This window comes from Leptopilina boulardi, unplaced genomic scaffold, assembly GCF_019393585.1.
Source record: "Leptopilina boulardi isolate dan_hultmark-lab unplaced genomic scaffold, ZJU_Lbou_2.1 LbouV2_399, whole genome shotgun sequence".
NCBI lineage: Eukaryota > Metazoa > Arthropoda > Insecta > Hymenoptera > Figitidae > Leptopilina > Leptopilina boulardi.
The window spans coordinates 397807-409589 of record NW_026137972.1 but is presented as its reverse complement, the minus strand read 5'-3'; the positions used below and the strand labels follow the sequence as shown (position 1 = coordinate 409589).

The window sequence follows — 11783 nt, the reverse complement described above, 5'->3', positions numbered from 1 at the left end:
TTGTAAATAAAGAAAATAAGCGAATTCAATGAAAATGAATTTCAGATTTATTCATCTACAAATAAACTGTAAATTATAATTATAATAATTATTTCGTTATTTGCGCCTTTTTGAAAGTCGAGAAATAAAAATTGCGTGGCGTCAACAAAAAATACAGAATGGTAAGAAATATAAAAAAATATTTTTTTCTGATAATACATATAAATGTATATTTGAAAAAAAATGAATAGAAAAATATATGTTTCTTAGTATATTACTATTATACTAATTTTTTTTAGTTTTATGTTATGAATAGTTTAATCGCAATGTTTTGGCTTTCCTCTGCCGCGACCAACTTTTTGAAGCATCTTTTCTCTATTAATTGTTGCTGATCCACGTCCCATTCCTCCTGAACTTATCACCGAACCCATTTCATCCAGTGCTGAACTTCCTACAGAGGAATCCAACATATCTACTTCAGCAAATCCCCGAGGAGCTCTTACATTAGCTTCGAATCTATAAGATAATTAAGGATTTAATTATCAACAATTTAAAAGAATTTTTTCATTAAAAATATGTTTTGTGCGAACGTTAGCAAGAAAAGGACACACCTATGGATAGAAATCTTATTTACTTGAATGTTTTTTAAACTAAGATTTTAAAAAAAATATACAACTTATCTTTTTTTTGCCTTCACATCATTCCTTGCCTTTTATACACTTACTTTGCAACATTTAAAAAGTTCGATAGGGTGATTCGTGAGATATAAGAAATGTCTATCCCGTCCTTAATCGGTTAATATAATTTAACTTAAAATATATAAGAAATACCTTTCATATTTGCTGACATATGATGCAGAATTATTAAAATATGAGCTTGAATCTGCTTTAAAAACTGAATCGCTATCATCCTCCCAACACTCGTCAATGTCTATTTCAGATGGTGGGCAAGATTTGATCGAGCCGCAATTAACATATTCTGTAAATATGAGGTTGTTTTTATTTTCCATTTATCAACCCTATTGAAAATTTCCACATGGGAATCTACATAGTACCCGATGTCAAAAACATTGTAAAACAAAAAAAAACCATTAAAACTGATGGAACATCAATTCGAAACTTTCGTTATTTTTCAATATTGGTCGGAAATTTTAAGTTTTATAATACTAACAATAAGTTGATTTAAATAAAACGAGCAGTAAGGAATACATATTCGAGATATCTAATATAAATAAATAATATAAACAAACTTACTCTGATATAGCTCAGGTTGCGAATGTCGTTGTGAAGGACAGTTGTTTATATGTTCCTGCATATCCGATTTCGGAAAACGATGAGTGGCATTAAAGGGGCAAATCTCTCTAAAGTTTTCTGGATGTTGCTGTGATTAAGAAACATAATGTTAACCCACTGTCTATTTATGTGACTGTTATTGTCTATTTGAATGCCTGTCGGGGACTATGGGAATTACTAATTTCTCGTAATTAATTGATAAAAATCGTAAAAAAATTAATTAAATTAAAAATTAGGCCGCAATGACTTTATTCATTTGATTTATAGATCAGAAAAGTGATTTCGTTCATTTGAACGTTCAGAACTTTAGGTATATTAGTTCTTAGGCATATTTCAATAGTAATTATCTACAAAATAAGAATTGTTTGTAAGCATTAACGTCTAATTTTTTATTTCAAAAATGCAAGCTGTCAAATTGTACCAAAAAATTCGAAACAGGTCTTTTTTAACAAAAAAAATTACCCGTCATTTTTCAGTCGTGAAATAATTTTCCCGTTCACAATGAAAAACTTCAAAAATAAATTATTCTATAAAATTATAATAATGATACTTAATTCAATATTGCAAATTTTCAATAAAAACTTTCAAAATTCCAGGTCACGAAAGAAATTCTCTATCATTTTCCGGTTTCTCGGTCCACCGCCCGAAAAAATTTCAAGTTCATGGTTCGTACAAAAAAACTGTAATTGAAATTCTAGACCTTCTGGATGTACTCAAGGTCAAATTGAAGAAAATTCCTAAAAAATTGCAAATCTATTTTTTTAACTTCTATATTTTACATAAATTTTTTGACACCTGAATATGAATGACTCTTAAATTAATAAATTAATTAATTTATTTAAAAATTTTACACAACTTTTTCGTTTAGACATCTTATTTAGATTTTAACAGTTTTTAAAAAATTATATAAATTAAAATTTTTTTTATTTTTTAACTGCTATACCGTGGATGTCCCAGTTGCCGTCCACCTAAAACCTAGCTTCCGTCCAGTTTAATTTTAAAAATAACATTTATAAAAAAATTATTTTCTTTTATTTGTTTACTTAAACTAATAAGTCGATTGCGTGCCAAAAGGAATAAATTATTGTTAAAAAATAATTTAAATTACTATACGAGATATTTGTAAAACGGACGGATACTGGGACATGGACGGTAACTGGTACATCCACGGTAGATAAGTCTCAAGAAATAAAAAAAATTCCAAGCTTTTTCAACGATTTCTAGGAACTTTTTAAAATTTCATATTTTTTGTACGGTTTCCAAATTCTGTATATGAACCCTGAAGTTTTATATATTTTTTACAAGACGGGTTTTGGTACAAAAAAATAAATCATAAGTTTTCCAATTTTTTTTGTACAATTTTCCATATTTGAAGAAAAAAATTACACATGTTTACAAGTAATTCTCATTCAGTAGAAAATTATTAAAAATGTTTAAGATATTTTTCATTTATCAAAAAAAGGATGGTCACACAATTCTGACCGATAGTGTAACGTGGAGAGGAACCTTGCGCTCCAACCTTACGATAAGCTTACATTAAAAGCTTATTTTCAAAACGGTGACCTTCCTATTAAATATTTTATTAACATAAGCTATCAGCGTAAGCTTGCCATAAAGTTGTCGCAGGCTGGGGAAAATTTTATAATCATAAAATTTTAAAAAATCGATAATTTTATTAAAGTTACTTGAAACCATTAGATCTTCTTTTTCTTCTACTTTTTTAAACAATTATATTACACTATGATAAAAATAAAACTGAATTTTATAAAAGACTATTAGTTTATAATCTGTATAACAAAACTTTGTAAATAAAGTTTTTTGAAACTTTTTTATGAAGTTTTCAATGCCAAAAAAGTTTTTTCAAAAAAAAATTTAATATCATTTTTTTTAAATTAACCCTTATTTTTCATTTTTAACCCCTTTTTCCCACTTCAAATTATTTTTATTATGAAATGATTTTAAATTACATAGCACGGCTTCTTGCTGTAAGGTAAGGTAAGCTTACACGGTAAGGTTGTTGTAAGTTTCCTTTAAGGTTGCTTTAAGGTTACTGTAAACATAAAGTAATATGAAAATATATTAAAAATAATTATATTATAATTTTTTTTTAAATTATACTTATATTTGGTAAAGTACTTTATGAACCCCAATAGGGTTTGTTAAATAAAAGTTACTGCGCAGCTGTATGTGCCATAGTAAAACTACTGCGCATAAATATTAATAAAATTTATTTATTAACAACATTCTATGTTTACAGTAACCTTACAGCAACCTTACAGGAAACTTACAATCTTAACGTGTAAGCTTACTATAGAACCTTACCATGACCTTACTGTAAGGCGGAAGTTTTAAGATGACCTCAAGTTTGCTGCAGGCTTACACGGTAACCTTACAAACCCTACAAATATCCTTACAGTAACCTCACAGCAAGAAGCCGTGCTATGTGGATAATATATTATTAACATAAGTTTATGAATTTTAATTTGTGAAATTGACAATAAAATTTTAAAAGGACCAATAAATGAAAAATAAGGGTTAATTTTGAAAAAATTGTTTTTTTAAAACTTTTTTTGGAATTAAAAAGTACACCTTTTAAAAAATCCATAAAGTTTTGTCATTAAACGGATTTGAAAATAAGTGTTAAATGAGTTAATATTTTAGGGATTTGTTACTCTCATATATAATATAAAACAAAAATGTACAAAAGTTTAAGCCAATCCAGTAACTTTAAATTTTGGATGACTTTTTTCTCAGAGAAAATAAAGTTTAAAATAAATATACACTAAGTACCTTTTCACATTTTACAAGATGTATCTGAATTCTAGACTGTGCAATTTTATGGTTACTATCGTACGGGCACTGAACGACAGTGTTTCTATCTAAATAAGAACAATCCATTATACTTTACAGTATTTTATCAATCACTTTTTCAAAACTTTGACTAATTAATAAATTTTATTTAAACTTTATTTAGTTCTAAGTAATAAGGCAAATTAAATAATAGTTTTACTATTAACTTTAAATTAATTAATAAATTCTGAAACTATATTGACTCCTTAAAGTTGCCAATAAGAATAAGGAGAATGAGTCGGATTGGGTCAGGCATGGGTTGCGAAGTTAAGTGTAGGTATTACAAGTTGAGTGGGGGAAAACTCAAGATGGATGCAAACCGGATGATTGCCTAAAGGTGCTTTTATATCTCCAGTACTTTGGTCAAGCAATCGGCTGGGCCGTTTCCGAATTGGGATTTTTAGCACACTTCTTTTTTTTAGCACTCTAAAAATATTCAATTTTCACGGTGGATATGGAATATTAGTCAGAGTCAATCAAATTCAGTGATACAACCGTGAAAATTTAATCAAGCCAATTGCTTCACCAAAATACTGGATGTATAAAAGCATCTTTAGGGTGCGGTCACACCTCGATAGATAGCGAGGCTACCCATAATAACCGAAATCGTTATCGTAAACGCAACTAGAAAAATGAATTAGAGAAAGATAGACACATTGTTTGTCTTTCTCTAACTCATTCTTCTGGTTGAGTTTTCTATTAGACCATTTCCAAATTGGGATTTTTAGCGCAAACTTGATAAAGTGAAAAAAAGGATACTGCATACTTCCCGAGTATATCACTTTATCAAAAATGTGCTAAAAATCTCAATTCGGAAACGGCATTAGGCTCTGTCACTTGTGACGTCAGAGTCGATTCTAGGATATGTTTTTCTTACTTAAAAAACACATATTAATAAAAAAAATGTTTCGTACGATTGGCAATTTCACTGTAAACTGGTGTGATTTATGACAATTTGAAGAGTTTTTAAAATGTTTTAAATTATTGAATTTTACTTAAATAGGATTAAAAACATTTTTATTACATTTACTTCAATTTACTTTTACAAAGAATTTTAATAATTTTAAAAATAATTGAATTTCGGAAAAGTCATATATTCGCAAGATTCTTAGATCGAATTAATTCAATTTTAAGAGATTTTTAATGGAAACTTTTTTTACAATTAAATAGCTACTAAATAAAATTAAAACGCTTGTTGACATATAATAAAATTAAAATATGTGTTGATAATTAATATTGTTATATATTTGATTCAATTGCATTGATAGATTCTCTGAATTCGTGATAAAATATAAATTTTGAGGTTAGGGGTGTTTGTTTACTAACTTGAATCTTTTACTGCTGCGGTAATTCCCACTTAAAATATATATTTTATATCTTTTTTAATAACATGCATACTGGATATTGTTTAATAATGTTGTTAAAATGTAAAATGTGATTAGTAAACAAACACCCCTAACCTCAAAATTTATATTTTATCACGAATTGAGAGAATCTATCAATGCAATTGAATCAAATATATAACAAAATTAATTATCAACACACATTTTAATTTTATTATATGTCAACAGCGTTTTCCATGTTTAAAATATGAATAAAATTGATGAAAGTGGAAACAAATTTTCTTCCCCATAAGAATAACATTGTGTCGTTTGTTGTCCCTCCAGGCTTCTGACGTCATAATATGACACAGCCTAAACAAAGCTTTGATGACGTCACTGAGCTTGCCAACCAACGTGTCAGTTACGCAACGCAAACATTGAGGCTGCAGTCCCATGGCAGCGTTTTGCGTTGCGTTTTGACACTAGACCCTGAGTGTAAACATAGCAAACATATATCTGCATCTCTTTTACACTCATGGTCTAGTGACAAAACGCAACGCAAAACGCTGCCATGGGACTGCAGCCTAAAGGCCTAAGCAGAATAGAAACGTAACCGGAATCGTAACCGCATCAGGAATAATGAGTTGGAGAAGGACAAACAATATGTCTATCCTTCTCTAACTCATTCTTCCGGTTGCGTTTACGATTACGATTCCGGTTATGTTTCAGGCCTTTAGCAGAATAGAAACGTAACCGCAATCGCAAACGGAAGAATGGGTTAGAGAAGGAGAGTTATATATTGTTGTTCTTCTCTTATTAATTCTTCCGTTTACGATTGCGATTCCGATTATGTTGTTATTGTGCTTAGGCCTTTAGGAACATATTGAAGAAAGGCCTTATGGTGCGTCTCCAATGAGATCCTAAGGCTGCAGTCCCATGGCAGCGTTTTGCGTTGCGTTTTGTCACTAGACCATGAGTGTAAAAGAGATGCAGATATATGTTTGCTATGTTTACACTCAGGGTCTAGTGTCAAAACGCAACGCAAAACGCTGCCATGGGACTGCAGCCTAAGGGAGAGTCCAGAATAGGTGGTTTCTGAACGTCGACGCTTTGATAGCGACGCGTCGGCCTTATGGACAGACAATGGGAGAGACAAAGTTAGAATGATACGTCGACGTTCAATTCTGGACTCTCCTTAAAGGCCTTTCTCCAATATGTTCCTAAATGTTTGCGTTGCGTGACTGACGTGTTGGTTGGCAATCATAGTGACGTCATCAAAGCATTGATACTAATCTCGAACAAAAAGTTTGGTTTATGATTTTAAGACACTATAATATAATATAACGTATAAGAGTAAGAGAAATAAAAATGTTCTTATTTCTCTCACTCTTAAGGCGCTTGTATACCTCACCGATTGGAGTAAAAGAGACGAAAATATCTTTTGTTTCTTTTACTCCAATGGTACACGACGCAAGTATACTCGGGATCGGTGAGGTATACAAGCGCCTTTATACGTTATATTATATTATAGGTATAGGTAGCCTCGCTATCTTTCGCGGTGTGACCGTACCCTTAATCACAAATGTCGGATTTCGAAGTTTCTCTGTACTCACAGAGAACAGTTTGTCTCATTCACAACCCTGCGCAAGATGCACATAAATTTTATAAGTTACCCAACGCTGTTACTGTCAATGTTTGAGAATATCATCTGTTCCAAATATACTGAGCCTACTGAGCAAACAATACAGTGTTTTTATTTAGTGTCAATAAACAAATATGTAAAATATTGTTCGATAACTTGCAGTAAATTTTTCATATCAACTTTTTTTCCTTAGATATATTATTGTTTTTAATATTAATGAACTGTCTAAAAGAAGATTTAAAATGTCTTCAAAGCCAACTGTAGATCTTCGTGCAGAATTAGCTGAACTTGTTAAAAGAAAAGCAGAAATTGCCGTAAGTTTTATTCTTTAATTGTACAATAATTATTATTGTTTACAATTGTTTCTATTAAGGGTGTGTGTTAATCTTTGTTAGACAAAATAAAACTTAAAAATCAACTTCCTGTCTATATGTAAACATATTTCGTTAACAGTCAGTTTTCTGTTTACGAAAACAATATAAAAGACGCAATATTTAAAATTTGTTTAAGTTGACATTTCAATTTTAATTGTATGGATTTTAATGAATTTTCTGCTTTTATAAAACTTTCAAACATTTGTTTTTATGAATTTTAGGGAAAAAAATAGTAAAATTAAAAAAATAAATTCCATTGTGTAAATTGCAAATTTTTTCAAAAGAAAAGAAATTTTTTGTTTAAAATTTTTTGAAAAGCGTTTGGATAATTTTGCTTTACAATAAAATTGATATTTACAAGTATTATTTGTCTTGAAAATGATAAATATTTGAATGCAAACAATTTTGTAAACCTAACCAATAAATTTCTGCGTAGTATACAATTTACATTTTATATTATTAATTTTTATCTTATATTTTACTTTTCATAAAAATTGTAAGTGGCTATTTTACGCATTTTTAAAAAGAAAGTTGTTTAGTATTTTCTTTAGGGTTTTCTTAGTTCTTTTTTTAATTCTGGTAAATTTTAATATCTACATACATATTTTCAGGATACTTTGGCAAATTTAGAAAGACAAATATATGCTTTCGAAGGTAGCTATTTAGAGGATACACAATTATATGGCAATATAATTCGAGGATGGGATAGATATTTAGCGAGCAATAAGAATACAAACAGTAAAGCAGACAAACGAAATAGAAAATTTAAAGAAGCTGAGAGATTGTTCTCAAAATCTTCAATCACATCTATGGCAGTGAGTATTACAATTTGAATTTTTAAAATAAAAAATTAATGAACAACAGTCAAATTGAAGCAGAGTACTCAAAATCGAGATTGAAAATAGTTAATAAAAAATAATTATTTCTATTAAAATACTTTTAAATTGAAATTCAAAATGAATGATTTTTATTGGAAATTCATGCGCCCAAACATTTTTCGGATTGTCATGAAACTCGTTATCTTGGGGCATTTGTGCGTTTAATGGATTAATATATTTGATATCAATGTTTTATGTAAACTGAAAAACGTTTTTTATTCTGTTACAGGCTGTTAGTGGTTTAGTGGACACAACACAAGATAAAAGTAAGGACATGAACGGATATTCATAATTATTGATGTCAATATAAGTCAGTAAAAAAAAGAGTTGTTGTTGAGAATTTGATTTAGGGTCCATCGGGGTAATTGTGGTATAATTTATATAAATAATAAAGGAAATCAATTATAAATTCTTTTCGAACTATTATATTATAACGTTTGTAAAATATATTATTTTATATATTTTACTTCTTGATTATACATATACATGTTTAGAACTAATTATAATATTTCCTTTATTTTTATATGTTTCGAAAAATTGTGAGTTCATCGAATTATTTTTTATATTACCACGATACCTCCAATTGATCCTACTTGCTTTTTATGCATTTTGTTTTTAATGAATTTTTACTAGATATAATTTTTATGTTTGTAAACAATTTTTAGTATTAGTGCAATTAAAAAAATCGAATTTCACAAACATGTAGATTTTTTGCATGACGAAACTTTTATTTCTTATGTTTAGAGATATTAAATAATTGTTTTTGTGTAGTGTAACAAGTGTTTGTTTAATTTCTCTATGTTCAATTAAGTGAAAAAGAATAGTAATTGTTAGTTTATGATTAATTTAATATGTCACTGTAAAGTTAATTTTGAGGTCTTTAATATTATGTAAATAGAATTTTCGCGCGAGACTCTAAGTTAGATTTTTTTTAAATTAGTGACGAACTGTAACGAGTTTCGGTTCAATAAATAATTACTTTCGAAACAAAATTTAATAGTTATAATTTTGTTCTTATTGTACATGTTTTATTCCCAATTATTATTTATGACAATTTTAAAGTTGCAATGACTACATTATTGCCTATCGTGTGACGTATCCGCTTTGAGAAAAAATTTTTTTGATCAAATGGGAGCACTTTGAAAAAAAATTTTTTTTTTGAGGTTTTAAAAAGTCAAATGTCTATAACTTTCTTTTTTTAATATTATAATAAATAATGGCTTAAAATACTATAGTAAGTATGTAGGCTTCAAAATTAAGCAAATAAATCAATTTTTATAAAATGTCAGGTTGTAACCCCTTAAAATAATTAAAATTAATAAGGTAACAGAAGTTAATAGGTATCGAGACGGAAGTACGAAAGGATAAGAAAACATTAATTTAGGGGGGAATTTTAATAAGTAGACAAAAAAACTATTAACGAGGGAGTGGAAAATGAAAAATATACAAAAAAATATTCGAAAGTCAAAGAGGTATGGATAAGGAAGATAATTTTAATTTCATCCTCAATCACAAGAATTTTCACGTATCAAAATTCCAGTTTCAAGAAAATCTCATTTGACGGAGTTTATGTTTAATTAAACTTTCATTTGTGCGAATTATTATTTATAAACAAATTTTTATTTGTATAATTATTAACATTAATTAAATTTTAAACTCGTTAAAATGATCTCGAAACATATACTACTTAATGCAATGTTCATTATTTTAATAAAGTTTTAATGAAACGGATATAAATAATGAACAAAATCACTCATTTTTTTGTGGACATAAAGGTATGTAACCCTTTAAGGGTTTTTGGAGCTGCTGATATTGTTTTTAGTTCACTTTGTGCTTCACTATTATTTTCTGCTGCCTCCAAAAAATCTTAAAGGTAAGCGTCGTTGAACGAGACATATAGATATTACATATAATTTTCAATGTGACTAAAATTTTGACTACGTTATAGTGATAAAATGAAATTAAATATTTATGTCAGAAAATTATTAACGGTTAAAATGAATTTAAAAAATATATTTTTTATTGCCTCTTTAGAAGAATGATTGTTTTTTTTTTCATTATTACCTGTTTGAATTACACATTTCACTTGATTATAGTTTACACTATTTCCAATATACAGTTAATGCTTGTTAATTTCTGTTTATTATTTTTTGTGTAAATATTAGATTTCTAATAAATAGTAGGAAAGTAATAAACTAGAAAATTCACAATATTATATAAAAGTTAAAATATGTAAATTTTATAGTGTGTGGTTTTGGCGTTAAAATTGTGAGAATAAAGAGTAAGTAACTGAAACTATTTCTTGCGCATATTGTTAAATAAATTTTTCTTTATAAAATTTTAGCATCAAATATTTTGCGAGAAAACCTGCGGAGAATATTTACATATGAAATCACAAATCGAAAAAATAATTCAACTTTAATTGAATTAAATTATTATGGAAGTAAAGGGACAAATTTATATCTTCAAATGATATATTTGAGTATTTTATTAATTGCAATTATTTTAATTACAGTTGAACGTTACAGTGAATCAGAATCGCAAATTGGCAATAGTGGCAGTGAGGATAATTGTAATTTTAATAATTCGAATGTGATTTCTGGTAATAGTAAAGAAACAAGTGGTAAAAATCACACTTCCGGTTCAAGTGGCTACTCACAAAATGGAACAGTGTGCAGTATTGATGCCAATACACAATTTTCTAATGGACCAGTGACAAATGGTAGCTTAGACATTATTGCTCCAGCAAAAGATAATCTTACTAACAATAAAGAGACAAATAAAGTGCGATCAGGAAATAATGCCAAAAAAAATAATAATAAAAGATCAAGAAATAGATAATTATAGCTATATAATGTGTAAAAAAAATCTCCTACTAAATAATAATTAATTTCAATTCTTTGAAATTAAGTAATTTTTTTTAAAAGGATAAAATCCAATTTCGTCTGCGCAATGTTTGTTACTTTTTTTTCTCTACATTTACGATCATTTTTATAAAATGTTGGCGACAAAAAAAAATTGATATAAATATGAATAAATACAATTAGAAAGATTGAAATTTCTCTTTATGGAATAAAGGGAATTTTAAAATAAAAATTTTTTTTAAAAATATTTTGATGGATTTATAAAACGATTAACACATAGTTAGGAAAAACGTAACAAACATTGCGGAAATTAAAAGCGGTTAATTTTTGTATTGTGTAAATTAATAGATATGTATAATATTATTTTAATATTTATGTTGATATTCAGTATTACCACTTTAATTTATGAATTTTGTAAAAACAAATGAATGTTGAAACGAAATTTTATACATATATGCATAAATTTTTTTAAGTAAAATTAAATTTTAAATATTATGCAAAAGCAATTGTAAAATTAAGAATGTATCGTCACAAGACAATTTTCATTAAAAATATTCATTATCAATCAATTATACAATATTT

The 11783-nt window shown here is 27.8% G+C and overlaps 2 protein-coding genes across 2 annotated transcripts; one reads left to right on the top strand and one right to left on the bottom strand.

Annotated features, from left to right (window-relative positions):
• Positions 1–24: 24 nt before the first annotated feature.
• Positions 25–4356, bottom strand: LOC127289058 (gametocyte-specific factor 1). Its single transcript, XM_051316816.1, has 4 exons — positions 4062–4356; positions 1233–1359; positions 810–957; positions 25–495 (listed from the first exon to the last, which is right to left on the bottom strand). Exons 1-4 carry the CDS (start codon positions 4167–4169, stop codon positions 297–299), a joined length of 582 nt encoding a protein of 193 aa, XP_051172773.1. The 5' UTR covers positions 4170–4356; the 3' UTR covers positions 25–296.
• Positions 4357–7109: 2753 nt separating this feature from the next.
• LOC127289059 (chromatin modification-related protein MEAF6) lies at positions 7110–11672 on the top strand. The gene is made up of 4 exons (XM_051316817.1): positions 7110–7399; positions 8071–8274; positions 8567–8603; positions 10853–11672. Exons 1-4 carry the CDS (start codon positions 7328–7330, stop codon positions 11176–11178), a joined length of 639 nt encoding a protein of 212 aa, XP_051172774.1. The 5' UTR covers positions 7110–7327; the 3' UTR covers positions 11179–11672.
• The last annotated feature ends 111 nt before the right edge of the window (positions 11673–11783 follow it).